Below are 17,798 nucleotides of genomic sequence, written 5' to 3'. Positions count from 1 at the left end.
AAAAATACAACTTAATATATGTTTCCTTTAGAAATGGAAAATAAAATGTCTGCAGAGTTCCTCAGTTTACCGCCACCAGTCTATAACAGATTTTCTCGATCACACAGAAGAAAACTACATGAAAGGGTTTCAAGTAATGTAAATTTAGAAAAAGCCTTTCTTCCTTAAGACCAACTTTAAAAACAAGAATGGAAAAAAGATGGAGTATTGAATATTAGGCAGAAATACTTGATCAAGCGAAATAAATTACATGTAAAACTTAACGTTTGCCAGTTGAACAAACTCCAAAGAAACTGATTAAAAATATATTTAAATGCTAGATTAATTGTTCTTTAAATCTTTTTCACTCAAGTTTCTTTGATTGACAGTTTAAGGTTGCGAATCAAATGTAATTTAATATGTTAAATCTAATTTACCTGTGAATTGAGAAGGCCATAAAGTATCGAGGCATCAACTAAGCTTAAAGGTGAGGAATAATTAAATTAATTCCATAAATGCTTAAAAAAACATCTGTATTTCATTACTTTTTACTGCTTTAAGGGTTTTGGAGCTCCTAGTGCTATCTGTGTAAAAATAGTTTTTGTGCCATTTCATCCTGATTGTGTTGTTACAGATGTTTGCTCCTGAAGTGAGATTGTATTTCATTAACAGACATTTGCAAACTGCTTTTGTTTGAGTGCCTTATGAGATGTGTAGCCTTGGGTAAACCTTTTGGGAAATGTGTTTTGAAATTATAGGTTTTTACAATTCCATGTTACTGGAATTCTAAGTACTATTGCACTAAAATCATACAGTAGGTCATGTCACGAAGTATGTAACAAGTTAGATAGAGGTGATTGCTAAGACCTGGTAACCAGTCTTAACCTCCATCTATCATTTGGAATTTGAAATAAACTTACAAAATAAAAGAAGGATGCAGAATGTGGTCCTCAAAGGCAGAACTGTAAATGAAAGACTGAAGTATAGACATTCTACCAACAAGGGAAGGGTGAATAATATGCCCCAAAGGATTTCAGCCATAATTGGATGCCATTTTTATTTTTCAATCTGAAAAAGCAAAATTTGAAAAAAAAATTCAGTACTTATAATTAGGCCTTCAAAATACACAGTTTTTTATTTGACAAATAATAAGGTCAGCCAACATTATTCACACATACCCGATTTTTTTTATTCACTATATTCAATAAACATTTTGATTAGAGTTCCTAATTAATCCTTGCTGAGTCAGAGTACTTTGGACTTACAGACTGTGTGGTACAAATATTAAGATGTGGAAAGGGAGGCATGTAGTAGGACAATAAGCACTCCTGCCTACAATTTCCGGGTCCTATGTTCAATTCTACAATGATGTACCACCAGAGTAGAGTTTGCATGTTCTCCCCAGGTAAACAAGGGTTTTCTTCAGGTGCTCCATCTTCCTCCTACATTCTAAACGAATGTGGGGGTAATTAGTGGACTGTAGTGCATGCAATGCAACCTGAACCTTCTGAGATAGGTTGCTCTGACCCTTACCTGATAATGGATGAATGAAATGTGAAAGACCTCAAGGGCAGTGTTTTACTACTACAGAATGCACAACTAGAGCTTAAAGTGGGAGGTTCTAAATCTGTTTTTTCTGGGGCTGCATGGACATTTCAATGGGGTCAGATTTCTCAGTAAACTTTCAAGCAAAATAAAGGAAAACTGAAAGATATTTTGATTCATGCAAAAGAAAATGTTAAAATTGATAGGCTGTTATAATACAAAATAAATCCCATAAAACTATGGCACACGGTTTTTTAAGTAAGAGTATGACACAATTAAAATTAAGTATTTAGTTAGTCCAAAAATGAAAAAAAAAACAGTAAAGCTTGTTAATACTGCTTATAATGATTATTTTTTAAAATGTTTATTCAGGAGCATAAGACACTTCTTACTCAGATTACCATTTGACTTTGCCTGTTTTTAACTTGGACACCTGTACGCATATGTCATTTCTTTTTTGTCTTAAGTGTATTACACATAAAACAAAACAAAACATGCCCTTTCATGCAGTTCAAGGGACCTAGTAGCACCACACCAACATACAGTACAGTATTTGTAATTGTTCCTTCTAGTCAATGTCTTGACGTTTTTTATGGCTTTTTCAAAAATTACAAATCATAAAGGCAGTGACATTGCCAATTTTCCATGTGAAAAAATCTAAAAAATAAAAACATAAATTTGAGTATGGGGAATTAAAAGATGAGTATCTTTGAATTCCCTATTTGTTCTTTCACAGTATGAATTTTTTTTGCCATCCATCCTTTTTCAGTAACCTTTTTATCCTTGGAGGATCATGGAGAGTCAGAACTTAACCAAGCAGACACAGGGAATAAGATAACACTACATTCTGTATGGTGTACCAGTCCATTGCAAGACATACATACAGTATAAATACACATGCATGTATAGTACTGTACTTATAGAGACAGTTTAGAGATGCTTATCAGGAAAACACAGTAGTCAAGGAAAACCCATGTGAACAAAAGCAGAACTTTAAAACTTCCCATCATGTAATGCAGGACTCAAACACTGGATCCAAGAGTTTGGAAGCAGTAGTGCTAACATCATGCCATGTGGGAAGACTACACTCTCTGGCAAAGCAAAGTGTACACAGGACATGAATGTATTATAAAACCTTACATAAAGGAACAAGCAAGTTTATTCCATGCTGAAAAGAGAAGAAAGCAAACACAATGTTTCGGCTGTGGAGTCTTCTTCTGATGTGAGAAAGACAGGGAAGTCAGCAGAGATTATATATCATAAGAGAACAAAAGCCAGGAGTGTACAGGAGCAGGAGAGAGGTAGACAGGGCACTCAGGTGGTGCGAATTCAAGAGTGGTGAAGAGAGGTGTGAAGTCGAAACCTGCAAATGAATAAAGAGGATAAGAAGGAAACGAGTCTGTTGTTGAGAGAATGGGGGAAGGTGTGAAGGTGTGAATTTCTTTAGTAACTTTAGTTACTGCAGCAATAATTCCTAATTTTATAGTTTAATTAACGATTTCAAATTTAATATCTCCTTTGCTACTGTATTTGAGTACCTCTCAACTAGATAAGGTTCAATCAGTAACTAACCTTCTGAGGGTAGGTCAGGTGAAAGAATTATGTGTAAAGCCACATACTGCAAATTAAACTTCACAGAGTGATTAGCGGTCTCTGAAAAAAGTGTTCCAATTATTTGGATAACAAGTATTTCCACAATATTGTGCCAAAATATGCATGGATACCCAAAATGATGTATTTTCAGTGGACTGTATTAAAATGAATACATTAATTATCTTAATGAAGCATTTTATTCATGTGACACTAAGCTAAACATTTTTCACAACAAAAAAAAAACTTCCACTATAAAAACAACACCCCTTAACTGAAAATAATTTTATTTTTAGCCTAGAAGGTTAGTATTATAGATTACATTTCTAATTGCATGAGCTTGATAATTCATTTTCAACAATAGCCAGTAGAAAAAATACAATATTGATAAGTATAACAACATGAGGAAAGATTAGCTGCAATGGGGCATTTTATTAGCTTTGTTGTAGATTAAGCTAACAGGTGTTGTATCCTCTTCCACGGTCTAGGAGTTCTTTCCTGATTGCTTGAATTACTTCTTCTAGATTGGCAATTTCATTAGCTTTATCTTCTTTTTTCTTGTTAAGATCTTGGATTCTATTTTCTAAGTCTGAAAAGAGAAATAACAAGAATTTACAGTTCTGTACTTAAATATCTTAACATATACAGTATGACATCACTTATTAACTGTCTCTGCAAAGAATATTAAGTGAGTCTTGAATCATAAGATGGTGGACCATCTTTTGTTTTTCTAAAGTAAAGTGTGATGAAGTGTGAAGTGCTTTTAAACTGTAGTTCATTGTGATATGTAAACGATTAACTGTTTGCAAATTTAGTAAAACACTTTAAGCAGCTACAAATTACTGTGAAATTAAATCACTTATAATTGATGCTCTGTATAAACTGAATATAGAAACTGAACCAAGTTATTATAAAGTAATAAAGATTACATTTAATATTTCTACTCCCTTAAACGTAGAAAGAAAAACTGCAATGGTTCAACTGTGGAGCCTTTTTCAGGAGTGAGGAAGAGAGAAAGAGCACAAGAATTGATAGATACTTTATTAATCCCATGAGGGAAATTGCAGTGCAACAGCAGCCAGGCACAGTCAACACACCACAGTGTAACAAAATGATACAATAATACAACAATACAATGCAGTAACAGTCAGTGAGAAGTGCAGTAACAAAATTGGGTACACAGAATTGCACACAATACAGAGCTAAAACACAAACCAGAATGTACAGTACACAAGAAGATGTATTGCACATTATAAATATATTGCACAAATCCACAAGCATATATTGCACATCAGTTGTTAACAGAAAAACCAGCTGTAAACAGAGAATTCATGTTTAGTCCAAAAACCGATCCATGTTGTCCCTGCCCAGACACACAGTGGATGAGTTGTGAAGTCTTATGGCAGAAGGCAAGAAATACCTTCTGTAGTGCTCCCTGTCACGGTTGGATCAGCCTATTGCTGAACGTGCTCTTAACGTTCAAGCATGTCATAGAGGGGATAGGAGACGTTAGGAAGCAAAGGGGTAGATAAAGAGAACAAAATGAAAAAAAACGTGTGAGAAGGGGCATGGAAGGTAAAACCGAATATAGAATAGAAATCTGGGAGATTAATTCCTAAAATAAGTAAAAAGCTTAAATATGTACAGTAAATTATAAAACTTCCTGGACTGGCTCCTGCTTCCCTGCGATTGAGAGATGGCGATGTGATTTTGTTTTAAGAATACTTTTGGTATGGATTTGAAGGAGTTTAGAGAAGGTGACTCTCTGATAATCTTGGGGAGAGAGTTCCACAGCTTGGGGGCATAACAAGAGAAGGCCCTGTCACCCATAGAATGTAGACGGGCTTGGGGGACAGTTAGGAGACCAGAATTAGAGGAGAGAAGGTTGCGAAGTGGGGAGTAGGGCAATAATAGTTCAGACAGGTACTGAGGTGCCAAGCCATGCAGAGCCTTATAGGTGAGCATGAGGATATTAAAGTCTACACAGAAATTGACAGGAAGCCAGTGCAAGGATTCCAGGATAGGAGTGTGTGATTAGTTGGACTAAACCTGGTCAGGATTTTGGCTGCTGAATTTTGGACATATTACAGTTTGTTCAAAGTAGATTTAGATACCCCAGAAAGTTTAAGGCATTACAGTAGTCAATTTGGGAGAACACAAATGTGTTGATCAGTTTTTCAGCCACAGTTAGTGATAGCATAGGGTAAAGTCTAGCGATATTTCTGAGGTGAAAAAAGATATTCTGACTGTATGCTGTATATGAGGGTCGAATGTTAATCCAGAATCAAATATCACCCCAATGTTTGTCTATTGAGATTGAAGCTCAAGTACAGAACCATCTACAGATAGGGTTACAGGATTGGCTTTACAAAGTTGATGAGGGGTGCCAATAAACATGACTTCAGTCTTGTCTCAGTTAAGATGAAGGACATTTTGAGTCATCCAAGTTTTTATGTCAGAGATGCTATTAGATAGAATAGAGACTGCCACATCAGTGTCAGGTTTGGTATGGATGTACATTTGAGTATCATCAGCATAGAAATGATAGCTGAGACCATGTGATCTTAAAAGCTCACCAAGTGGAAACATGTAAATGCTGAAGAGCAAGGGGCCCAGTATTGACACCTGAGGAACATCAGACTTAACACGACCAATTTCAGACCTATACTCATTAAGAGAGACAAAGTGACAGCGATCAGTGAGGTAAGACTTAAATCATTTTAGAGCAGTGTCAGAAACTCCAAACACAGCCTCAAGACGATGTCATGGTCAACAGTGTCAGAAGCAGGACTGAGATCAAGAAGAATGAGTTTAGAAAGAGAACCAGAATCAGAAGCTATTAGAAGATTGTTAGTGACTTTGACCAGGGCAGTTTCTGTGCTGTGAAGTTGACGGAAGCCAGATTGGAGGGGTTTGAAAAGGTTATTTGCCATGAGGTGATTTTGTAACTGAAATGTGACAGCACGTTCTAGAATTTTTGCAAGAAAGGGTAAGTTGGAGATTGTGCGAAAATTGTTTAGATTGTCCAGAGCCATGTTAAGCTTTTTTGGCACAGGGTTAATGGCAGCCGTTTTGAGGACCATTGGTACAACGCCAGTGCTCAAGGATTCATTTATAATATTAAGGACAATGGAACAGAGAGAAGAGAAACAGGACTGAAATAAAGTGGTGGGAATGGGATCTAAAATAGATGTGGTGGGTTTCATGTGTGTAACTAGTTTATTGAGGTAGGCTTAGTCAAGAAGAGAGAAGTTGGAGAGAAGGGAACCAGAAAAATTGGATAAGGAGGGAGGTGGTATGGAAATGATATGCGTAGTGGAGAGAATGTGGTACCAAAGTTGTCGATCTTGGAGTTAAAGAAATCAAAGAATGTGTTGCAAAGTTGCAATGAGGCAGGTAATGTGGTGGGGCAGTTTGGCCTCAGCAAACTGTTGATGGTGGAGAAAAGATGTCTGGGTTTTTTATGGTAATTTTCAATGATGTAAGAGAAGTAGGTGGATCTACAAGACACTATTGTAACCTTATATTCAGACAAGTAATCTCTCCAAGCCTGATAATGTACATTTAGCCCAGAAAGACGCTCAAGTTTGCGGGAGGCTGCCTTCATAGATCGCAGATGGTTGTTGTACCGGGGGCAGGGCAAGAGATGGAGATGGTTTGAGTTTTTAGAGGAGCAAAGATGTCAAGGGTAGATAAAAGAGCTGTGGGCTGTTATTATGGGGAATGACAATATACTGTATAGTGAGGTGATGTTCATTGTTAAAAATGAAGCATTATGGAGTCTGAAATTGAAAGACATCTAACAAGTGAACAAAACGGTTAGTATTCTTAATATATTATAAAGGAAGAACTTCAACATGTCTCATTAGGCTGTCAAGGATAGCAGAAAAGGTTAGTATTCATTCAGCTGCATGCCAACACAACAAAATCAGAATCATAAATGTAGACTATTTCAGTTATCAGTTATATTTCAATATAACATGATTAAGCCCCTTCGGTTTTCATGTTTGTTTGTGGGTAGTTTTCCTATATAAATCTCTCTGTAATCAAGTGTCTTTAAATATTTTATGTCAAAGAATTATTCAAATACCTATTTAAAATAATGGCAAAATATTAAAATTTAAATAATTATATGTGAATTAATATCCTTATGATACAGTAAAACAAATGAAAGGGGTCAATATCTACACAATCAAATGTAAGAATATTTAAAAGCTGTATTAGACAAATAGAACAAACCCTAGAATTATTACATAATTAATACAAGAAAAGTCTGTCCATATTACCTGTTAGGAGCTTAATTTTTTCTTCAACAGTTTTTGCTAGATTTTCAGCATCCATTTTTAGTTTCTCTATTTTTTCATTGGCCTCATTGGAAGCTTCCTGGTCTTCTGCCTTTTCTTTCAACTTGTTGAGTTCGTCAAAGACGACATCTAATTGCTGTTAAAGAGATCGAATGCTATTACAAAGTGGTCTCATGATCTTTAACATTATGCAAGTCTACAGTGGTCTTTAAAACCTTGCACTGTGTACAACCTTTCCATTAAAATCAGATTATGACAGGTGTAATGTGGTTGCTTTCAGCAGAAAGACCTTGGTTAATAGACATGCTCTGTATTTACCCTCTCACCATCTGTAGCTTTATTAAAGGCAGTTTCTGCTGCAGCCTTTGCCTCCTTGGCTTGTAGTCTGTTCATTGCAGTTTTGTTCTTTAGTGCCTCTATTTCCTCTAGTAAAATTTGCACTCTTGCAAAGTCAAAGGCATTTTCAGTGTCGTTTATCTTTTCTTCTGCCTGTTTGTAAAACAAAGCATATAAAAGCAATTCCACAGGTTGTGGGTAGTGTAAATTAAATGTGCTGTATATAGTGTCTTCATTTTTTTATATTGTTCTTATAGTTCTGGCATACATTAAAGAATGTGACATCATTCTATAAGCATTGAAATAACACAATGCTGGATTTTCTTGTTCCTTCAGGAATATGCAGTAATAGTGCTGTGTGTTGTTTAAGTGCTATGGAATAAAGGGCCTATACTACCACCTGATGTTACCTACCCCTGTCTATTATCATATTCTATTTATTTTGTTCTACCTATCCACCCCTTTATTTACAGTATATTGCTCTCCCTCATTCCCCTAACACACCTGAAGAATGCTACACAGCTGAAATATTGTTTCTTTTTTTTTTTGCAATGTAGGATTAACTTCTACTTGCTCCTAGGTTATACAATTATTAGGTTATATAATTACATTGATTACAACATCCCTCAGTAACAAACACATTTCACAGTATGTAAGGGACAGAAGAATGTTTTTAAAAAATTGTATTGTGAAATTATATCACATTGAAATGTTTCAATTCAACTGGCAACCCACTGAAGCTAAGCAGGTGTGAGCCTGGTCAGTACCTGGATGGGAGACCTCCTGGGAAAGACTAAGGTTGCTGCTGGAAGAGGTGTTAGTGGGGCCAGCAGGGGGCGCTCACCCTGAGGTCCATGTGGGTCCTAATGCCCCAGTGTAGTGATGGGGACACTATACTGTAAACAGGCGCTGTCCTTCAGATGAGACGTAAAACCGAGGTCCTGACTCTGTGGTCATTAAAAATCCCAGGGTGTTTCTCGAAAAGAGTAGGGGTGTAACCCTGGCGTCCTGGCCAAAATTTCCCATTGGCCCTTACCAATCATGGCCTCCTAATAATCCCCATCTATGAATTGGCTACATTACTTTGCTCTCCTCCCTACTGATAGCTGATGTGTGGTGCACTATGGCTGCCGTCGCATCATCCAGGTGGATGCTGCACATTGGTGGTGGTGGAGGGGAGTCCTCATTACCTGTAAGGTGCTTTGAGTGGAGTGTCCAGAAAAGTGCTATATAAGTGTAAGCAATTATGATTATTATTATTTTCTGTAGTAAAATTAAGCTTTCTTACATATCATGGGATTGATAATAATACAGCACCCCCTGTAGGTGATGTTTAGAATTAAAATTGGGTTCAGAGGGAAACAATAATGTTTTACATTATTATTGCTAAAAATTGTGAATTGTATGCCTGATTCTGAAAAGGTGCATTAAAGAGCACAAATCTGATTTAAAAAAGAGATTCTACATTCTTGGATGGAAAAAAGTGTGTGTTTATGTTTAGAACTATGCTTTCTGTATTGTCTACATAGTATAGTCTCGTCTCCTTCTTAGTATTAGTAAACAAAAATCCTGTGCAACATCTTTATATATTTCTTTATCTTAAAGAATCATTAAGGATATTGAAGTGCGTACACAATTACCTCTGCAATTTTGTCATTGATGGCTTTGGTACTAGGTTTTGTTGAGGCAAGTGTCTTTTCGACTCTGTCTTGAATCTTGTTAGCATTCTCTAAGGCCTTCTTTACTTTTCTGAAGTCGACAGATTTTGCTTTTGCCCTTAAATATAAAGGAAATCTTAGATAAATGATTGTTCATTTATATTAGAAAGAATTGTTTTAAATTATGCATTTTACATTTTTTCATTTTATGTATCATATCTCAATTAAAACTGACTACTCATTCCTAACATATCTGAGGAAGCTACAGTATATATATATAAGTTTTAAAATACATTATTGATTATAGAGTAATGCTAAGGAAATTTTAAATTTGCAATATAAATTTATAGAAAATAAACCACACTAGCTTTTCAAAGATACAAAAGAGTCTGTAAAAGTCTTTAAAAGTTTGTTTTCTTTTTCACAAGAATTAGAACAAAGTCTTACTCAGCATTCTTTCCTTCTTCCACTAGCGTGTTTGCCTTCTGGAGCTGTTCATTTAGGTTTTTCAATTCAACTTCCACTTCTGTACAGTTAATCAAGATGCTCTGGATCTTTTTGATCATGTCTTCCAGATTTTTGGGTGAGCTGGGTAGCTTAAATGATAAGACAATTGTAGCAACTTTGTCAATGTCATCTGGTTCCACTCTGTCATCTGTGATTGAAATGGAAAAATAGAACAAAATAAAATGGAGAGGGCATACATTTGTCTATGGTCCTTGAAATATTTCTTTTTCCATTTTCTGCTATCATTCCTATTATGCATTTGTAAAATTCTTACACTAACATTTATTCGTTTCTGAGTGTGGGCTCCAGGCCCTCTACTTAATTTTGTCTTTCAGCTAGGTGGCTGAAATTTTGCGTATTCTGAGTGCTCCAGTCAAAATTAAGAGTCCAGTGGGACTGACAGGATCTCATCAGTCTATGTTCTGATGTAAAGCATTTAAGATAGTTACCCCCACCGTCCTGGTAGTAAGGTTGTCTGTATCGAACTTGATTAATTATTGGCAATAACAAAACAAATCAAGCAAATGTCAATTAAAAAGCCAAACAAATAAGAACAGCATCCTTACATGTAATTTAGTTTCAAAAAATACCAATGGCTGCCAGGAACAGCTGAGAACATAGTAGCAGTATTTATATTAAATAACGCTTTTTACCTGTTAAAAACTCCTTTACTTTCTTAATAAGAGTTATTGTGTCTTCCTTTTCTTTATGAAAATTTTTTCTTGTGCTTTCTATTCTCTTCTTCAGATCCACTGCTTTCTCTTTAGTTTCTTTTGTTTTCTGCAGTGCATCATTAATCTAGAAATGAAAACGTGTTGGTTTAAATTTCCATAACACGGTATTGTAAATAACAGAGGCAAAAGGAAAGAAATGCCAGTTACAGAACTGTAAAGATTCAAATATGTGTAGAGTAAATCTGTATACAGTATGAGTAGGTAGCTGTATCAGCATGCATATGCTGCAAAGGAACAGGTAAATGTGTATTCCATGCTGAAAGGAAAATAAAAGAGACACAATGTTTTGGCTGTGAAGCCTCACAACCTGAAGAAGGCTGCTCAGCTGAAACATTTATTTTCTTTTCTTTAATGCTTTCAGCATGGAATAAACCTTTACCTGCTCCTATATACTGTACTGTATGATTGTTTCTTGGAATGCACCATGATGGCATTGTCACCACTATCATGCTTGAGAGATATGAAGATGTGGATACTTTCAAACCAACATTAAATAACAACAGTAAGTAAAAACAACTTTTACTTTTACAGAGGACAACACTGTCTTTAATTCCTAAATAAGTAGAATTATAAGTCTTTAAACCTTCCATTGCAGAATTTATCACAACTCCCTAGGCTAGGATCAAATGGGAGGTTTCAAGTTGCCTCACAGGTTATTGTCTCTTGGTCAGCTGAGTTCAAGACACATATTACCTTCTAAAAATGCTTACAAAATGTGGGTTGTGTATATTTTAACATATACTTCAATTTACATGACAATAGCAAAGTAAATGTCTGATATGACCTATAACCACAGACAATTATGCATTTCAAGTTTGTGTTACACATATTTTGTATTGTGTTATGTCTTTTCTGCCTGCACAGCAAATTTCTCATCTGGGTAAATAAAGGAAGTAAGTAAGGTATAAAACAGGACTGTACTCCCTTTATAATCATTTGAGCATCTGATGCAAGCAACAACCCATATGCACGACCTACTGTATATGTGGCTCAGGTTTAGGTGACAACTGGATGGTCTGACATTCTGCCCCAGTTGCTGATACAATGCAGAATTCACGATTTGTTCAATAATTAGAAGCTGTCAATGATGTCTTCCAACACAAGAACCCCATCTTGTCTTAGGGCCAGGATGGTTTACAATCTCTACATCATCCCAAATGCTAGTTAATAACCTGCTCCAAGACAATGATCCTAAACAAACAAGCAGACCTACAATGTTGGCAAGCCATCTGGGTCCTACAGCAACAAAACCATACCAAACACACCAAGGGATGGAAGGTCTGCTAGTTTCCTTTACGATTGAAAATCAGACCCAGTTGTTCATTTGAACTGATGAACAATGCCATTGAACCTTAAGAGAACCTTAATTTCTATTTTAGTAAAGATGAAGAAAATTTGATTTGCTACATTAGCTCCCTGGTAAATAAACACTAGGAACTAGGAAGTGTTATTTAAAAACAGAGTATCAGATTTTAAACAGGTTTTTATCAATTCCAAAGACAAAATCACTGAACATATTGGCATAATTCTCAAAACAATTCACACAAACACCAAAAGTGACTCCTGAGTTGCAAAACAGGTCACCCCTTAAAATATTGTGCTAAACTAGCTTTAGGGCTAACATTGTGGATTAAGTAATTCAAGTTTCTCGTTTTTAGTGTCTTCCTTTTAAAATGGATATATCTGATTTAGCTAACAACCAGTATTTTTCATTTTAAATAATCACACCAGAAGTGATAATGCATGTCACGACTGTCACATTAAACTGTAACATTTAACTAAATGTTAGATAATTAAGTAAATTAAGATAACAATAATTGATTTAATATTGTTGTAAATAACAGGTATTGTAACACTTATAAGTAGGTATATACTTTTGATATTTTGTTTTAAAGTGGATTAATTTGATGAAGTTGACTCTACAGAGAGTGATTGAGAAATTACTTTAGTACCAATGCAAAAAATAGAAACTAGAAATTTACCTCTTTCTGAGAATATTGTAGCTGGTTTAGAAGGTAATTAATGGACTCTTCCACTTGCTTTGATGTTTTAGTAGCATTCTGGGAGAGTGGGAGGCTACCACTGCAGTCAGGACCTCCACATTTTCTGTATCCAAAAAAGCTTACACAAAGAGCCCCCCCACATCTTGCCTTGGAGCATTCAGCATCACCTGGGGAGCCACAGATCTAAGAAGAATAAAATATTTTTGTTCACAAACCAAGCTTTTTCAAGCCATTTTTTTTCTAAAATATAGTACAGAATGATATTCATACAGTTAGTCCCTTATCCTTAGAAACAGAAAGAAAAGAAATAAAAGAAAACCACAATAAATTAAAAATAAATTAAAAATGATTGAGTTTAGCACATCCTGAAGGAGGCAGAATAGAATGTCCTTCAAAGACACAGGTTAGTATTGCTGAGCGCTACGTTGGTCTACCTACAAAGTAGGTCTCAATGACAGAGCACGAATCAGTGGCAGAGCAGAGTTTATGTATGATGACTGAAGCACCTGTTATTTGGATGAAGGAGGCTGGGATATTCGGCCTGAGCAAGTCTGAATAGTCGGATGGAATGCAGCTCCTTGTGGGAATGCACCTGGTTGTCAAGGAAACTGAGGGCTGCGAGTTTGTGCTCACCCAGACATTACATAGACTCCATACTTTTTGGAGAATTAAAATGGTCTTTTCCATAGAATTGTGACCTATTCATAATCACACTCACTTTTTCATTTAGATTTGCTACAGTCAGAGCCTTGACCTTTTTCTCTAAACTCTCCCAGTCATTCTGCAGACATGTCTTATCCAGCAGACTGTCTGCCTTTTCCCTTGTATTCTGGGATTCATCAATGAGGGTTGTAGCTTGTTTTTTCTTTTGTTCTGCAAACATGAAATCTGTATGGTGCTTTCTGGTGACATCATATGCTCCTAATATCACACAAAATTAAAAAAAATACATAACAATCATATAAATATTTGGGATTTGTATACTGTATTGAAAGAATACACTAAATCCTAGCACAAAAATAACCCTTGAATTAAAATAATCATAATTTTTTTACTTTTATAATTATTAAACAAATATACAAGAACATTCCTTAATAAATACCATTTATCACATATTAAGCACTTTCGTAGCACATTTGTAATATTTTAATATTACATGCAAAATTTTTTTTTCCTTTGAACTTACTTAACAGTACTTTTGTGTCAAAATTCGGAAGGGCTTTCACTTTGTCCTTCAAATCTTCAAAAAGCCTGTTAAAGTCATATCTAATAGTATCAATATCACTGTTCAACAATGAAGTCCAGTCCATAAAAATTGTGTTCGGATCTATTTCATCTTTTTCTTTGCTGCAAAAGAAGTACATTTGAATTATTGGTAAACAATGCCAGAATACTTGATAATATTGGTTTCACTTACAGTAAATTACATGATTAAATATTTATTAAAAAAATGTTCTGTGCAGGCTGTGTTCACTAGATGAGTGTTTTTTTTTCATACAGCAAGGTCAAACAGACAAGGGAACCTGTTATAACTGATTTGTGGCATTCTTCTAATACACAGAACTACTGTACATGAAATGTTTTGGTAACCTGTTCTCACTGCATCTATAAGTGCAAAATGATATCCAAAGTAAGTGTTTTTTTAAACTCCTAAAATGTACCAAAAATCATAAAGGAAGTACACATTATGCTGAACACACTGAACTGAAAGTAGAAGGGCAAAATACATGGAGATTTTTTTCCTATGATTCAAAATAACTTAATGAGTGAATACTTTTGAGATATTGTTTCTGAGCAATTTAAAGACATTTAATTTTCAAATTCAGATTTCAAATCAGAACCATGGAAACCAAGCATGTGTATACAACCCAACCATCGTTGGTAACAGATGAGTTAACCAAAGCATAAAACAAAGGTACTCTTAAAGAAATAAAACAAAACATTCCACCTTGAGTTGTGAAACAGTAAAAAGAGAAACCATTTCCTCATGAAAGTTTACAATAGTAAATCTTCATACAGTGTAATACAACTTGATTTTTACTGTTAATTTATTACAGTTTTTAGGTACTTTTACATAGTACTTACTATGCTTTTTTCCTTGATTTACCATAGATTCCTATAGTTTGAATTATGCTTTCTGATACCTATGTGTTTTATTACACTTTACCATGCTTCTTTTACACTTTGCTACTCCTTTGCCATGGTATACCACAGTAAAACTGAAGAAAATTCTAGTAAAATATATATATATAGTCATATGAAGCTTACTTGATTTTTTCACAGAAGTGTTCAAGATTTTCTATTTCATCTGAAGAAGCCACTGAGGTGTTCAGAAATTCCTGCAGTTCCTGCAGCTTGCTCTCCATGTCTTGTAGCTGGTTGTCATAGATTGTAATGTTACTGTCACTGCAATGAGACACGCTGCTGTTTAGCCTTTGGAAGGTGTTCCGAATGCCGGTGATGTTTTTGTCCCAGAGCAGGAAGCAGGGGTGACAGGGAGTGCAAGCTGGAAACTCTGCATCATAGCCATGGGCACACTTGTCACAAAAGGCACCAATCACACCAGGACGGCAGTTACACTCCCCAGTGAACTTATCACACACTGGCTTCTCAGTTCCTTCAACACTGCAGTCACATGCTGTTGTATTAAAAACAAGCATTTACATGGAATTACTTCATGAACTTTGTCCTTCAGAAAGTCTAGCCTGTTCAAATGACACTGAACAAACTAATTTAATCACATCTACCTTCTGCCACTACTAGACTCACAAAAGTAACACATCGCTATTGTGTCAAACAAGAAGCAGACTTCCAGCATAAAAGATGTGTATGGTACGTAACCCTGTCTGATAAAAATCATAAATTAAATGGAATTAGGTGAAGGTGGCGATTTGAGATGTGTGGTGAAAGTTTATAACTTACTGAAGTTAGTTTGAAATGCAAAAGGTTGTGTGGATAACAATTTAAGATCTAAGAAGTGACTTGAGTAGCAACATCTGTCTCTTTTTACAATCAATACTTATACACTAATAAACTGATGTAAGTGTGCATTGCAGGATAACAAGCACTTCTTAAAAACATGTTTGCACTTACAAATACACTGTAGCTCAGGGTCTCCAAAGAAATTTTCCCCACATTCATCACATTTTCTTCCTCCATAATCTGGTCGACAGGGACACTGGCCAGTATTCTGTGCAGCTCAAAATAAAAGACATAGGAGATGGGAAAAAAGAGAGTATTAATATTTAGGAAGATAGTCGCAATAAATTATAATATTGTAGCAAGGCATACTTTCCATTGAGAATACCAAATATATAGCTATTGCTGAAAAGAGTTGTACCTGATTGCACTGGTTGCTAAGAGAGTTTGCTGAATTGCAGTCACATGGCTGACAGCCTCTACCATTTTCCAGGTTCCAGTATCCCACATCACATTGATCACAGTTTGTTCCAATCACATGGGGTAAGCATGGACACTGCCCAGAAGACTGCTCACAGATACACACCCCATTAACCACACACCTGGCACTGTCAGTACCCAGCTCATCACAAGAGCATTCTGAAAACAGTAATTAGAGAAAAACAGATTTAGCACAATCCAGGAGGTAGAGAGAACAATGGCGTCATTAAACTTTATCATTCACAGAGATGATAATTCTGAGAGAGAGATATATATATATATAAAGGCAAATTTTATTTTTGAGTCCTGGAGTATGTATGACTGGTAAATGGTAAGTAGTAATAAGACTCAACAGACAAGAAAAAAATACTTTCCCACCAAACTGGATACAAAGACTCTTGATTTCTTATTTAATTACTCCTGTCAGTGAAAAAAAAGAACACATTTTCAAATTCTAACAATGCATCAATATATTTTCAACATGTAAGACACAATGAAAGGTATATTGTTACAGGTTATGGTACGTGACTTTGGAAGTCTCTAAGAATCTAGACACAATGGGTAACACCTAGCTAGTGTCAACATTTTCACTTCCTAGAACTTCAAACCAAGGGATTTTTACTTGTGTTGGGTGTGAGACACAATGATCAAAATAATCTTATGCTTTACATTAGTTAATTAGTTACGTTAAAGTAAGTTAAAACATTAGTTAATTAAGTTCTGCGTAAATGATTAAGAGTGTCAAAAATGTAGGATAAAAAGGCAGACACAAGGGAGTGGATCACAACAGATCAAGAAAGAAGAGAAGAGACGGGAGGACACAGAACATAAAGCGTGTGCCAGGAGATCATCAATATTTGTCAGTATTTGAACCTTGCTAAGAGTGATTGTTATTCTGTGTTTTTAGGATCCCTCAGTTAACAACAGCCTCTCCTAATGAGTGCATTATTAAAATAGGGAGATACAGTAGGTTCCATTTCATTTAGTGGCATCTGGGTTTACAGACGGCATGTTGTATTCTATTTAGTTTAGAAGGCAGCTTTATCTTATTCTGGCTTTTGTAGGGTTTATTAGTTTGAATACTTGATAGCAGTCTGAGGTTTTTCTGGGTGATCTAGACGTACAGAAGGCTTCTGGAACACCTTGACTGTAAACTTGTAAATAGAGTGACTTGTATGTTGTATGTTTAGTGTTTACTGTAATTTTTAAATATCTGTTTAACCCATTGTGCCTGAATTATTATTCCTTCTATCAAAGGTATGCCAGAGAACAAAGAACTCATGTGGCTCTAATTATACAAATAGCTTGGGTATGTTCTTGGCAAAAACCTTACAAGTTGGGGGTTATGATTTTTTAATTGAGTTATTGATTAATCCACTCGATCATCAATTGATTTGATTTTCTCTTTTTTCGTAACCCCCCATTTGTACCAATATGTTCAGAGGATGTACACTGTACCACCTTTGCAGTCTTGAGACAGAGCTGATCCATAAAAACCAGGCCTGCAGGACTCGCAGTTGTGCCCCACTGTGTTGTAGAGACATCTGAGACATTGCCCTGTTATCTTGTCACAGGCATTCTCATCTCTGAGGTCTATATTATTATTACAGGGACATTCCAGACATTGACTCCCTGGCTGCGTCAGATTGCCATAGAACCCAGAGGGACACCTGTCACAGTGGCTGCCTGACACATACAAAAAGAGTTTATTTTCCCATTGTGCTGCAACTAACAAAGCTTCAA

The 17,798-nt window shown here is 35.7% G+C and overlaps 1 protein-coding gene across 2 annotated transcripts in view; it reads right to left on the bottom strand.

The window, feature by feature from the left end:
• Positions 1 to 3,384: 3,384 nt before the first annotated feature.
• lamb4 (laminin, beta 4) overlaps positions 3,385 to 17,798 on the bottom strand; it is a 36,069-nt gene continuing 21,655 nt past the window's right edge. The window contains exons 24-36 of one of the 2 annotated variants that reach the window (XM_088645103.1): positions 17,517 to 17,741; positions 15,997 to 16,214; positions 15,750 to 15,846; positions 14,925 to 15,294; positions 13,843 to 14,003; positions 13,375 to 13,577; positions 12,636 to 12,839; positions 10,573 to 10,717; positions 9,860 to 10,067; positions 9,395 to 9,530; positions 7,737 to 7,907; positions 7,401 to 7,554; positions 3,385 to 3,703 (exon numbers count right to left, since the gene is read on the bottom strand). In XM_088645103.1, coding sequence (XP_088501229.1) covers positions 3,570 to 3,703; positions 7,401 to 7,554; positions 7,737 to 7,907; positions 9,395 to 9,530; positions 9,860 to 10,067; positions 10,573 to 10,717; positions 12,636 to 12,839; positions 13,375 to 13,577; positions 13,843 to 14,003; positions 14,925 to 15,294; positions 15,750 to 15,846; positions 15,997 to 16,214; positions 17,517 to 17,741 — 2,426 coding nt within the window. In that variant the 3' untranslated portion in view covers positions 3,385 to 3,569. Of the gene's footprint in view, positions 3,704 to 7,400; positions 7,555 to 7,736; positions 7,908 to 9,394; positions 9,531 to 9,859; positions 10,068 to 10,572; positions 10,718 to 12,635; positions 12,840 to 13,374; positions 13,578 to 13,842; positions 14,004 to 14,924; positions 15,295 to 15,749; positions 15,847 to 15,996; positions 16,215 to 17,516; positions 17,742 to 17,798 lie in introns of those variants that run through there. The other variant, XM_088645104.1, reaches the window with a different exon arrangement.

This window comes from Lepisosteus platostomus, chromosome 9, assembly GCF_059453375.1.
Source record: "Lepisosteus platostomus isolate fLepPlt1 chromosome 9, fLepPlt1.hap1, whole genome shotgun sequence".
Classification (NCBI taxonomy): domain Eukaryota; kingdom Metazoa; phylum Chordata; class Actinopteri; order Semionotiformes; family Lepisosteidae; genus Lepisosteus; species Lepisosteus platostomus.
The sequence above is the reverse complement of the archived record's forward strand: the minus strand, read 5'-3'. Positions and strand labels throughout refer to the sequence as shown.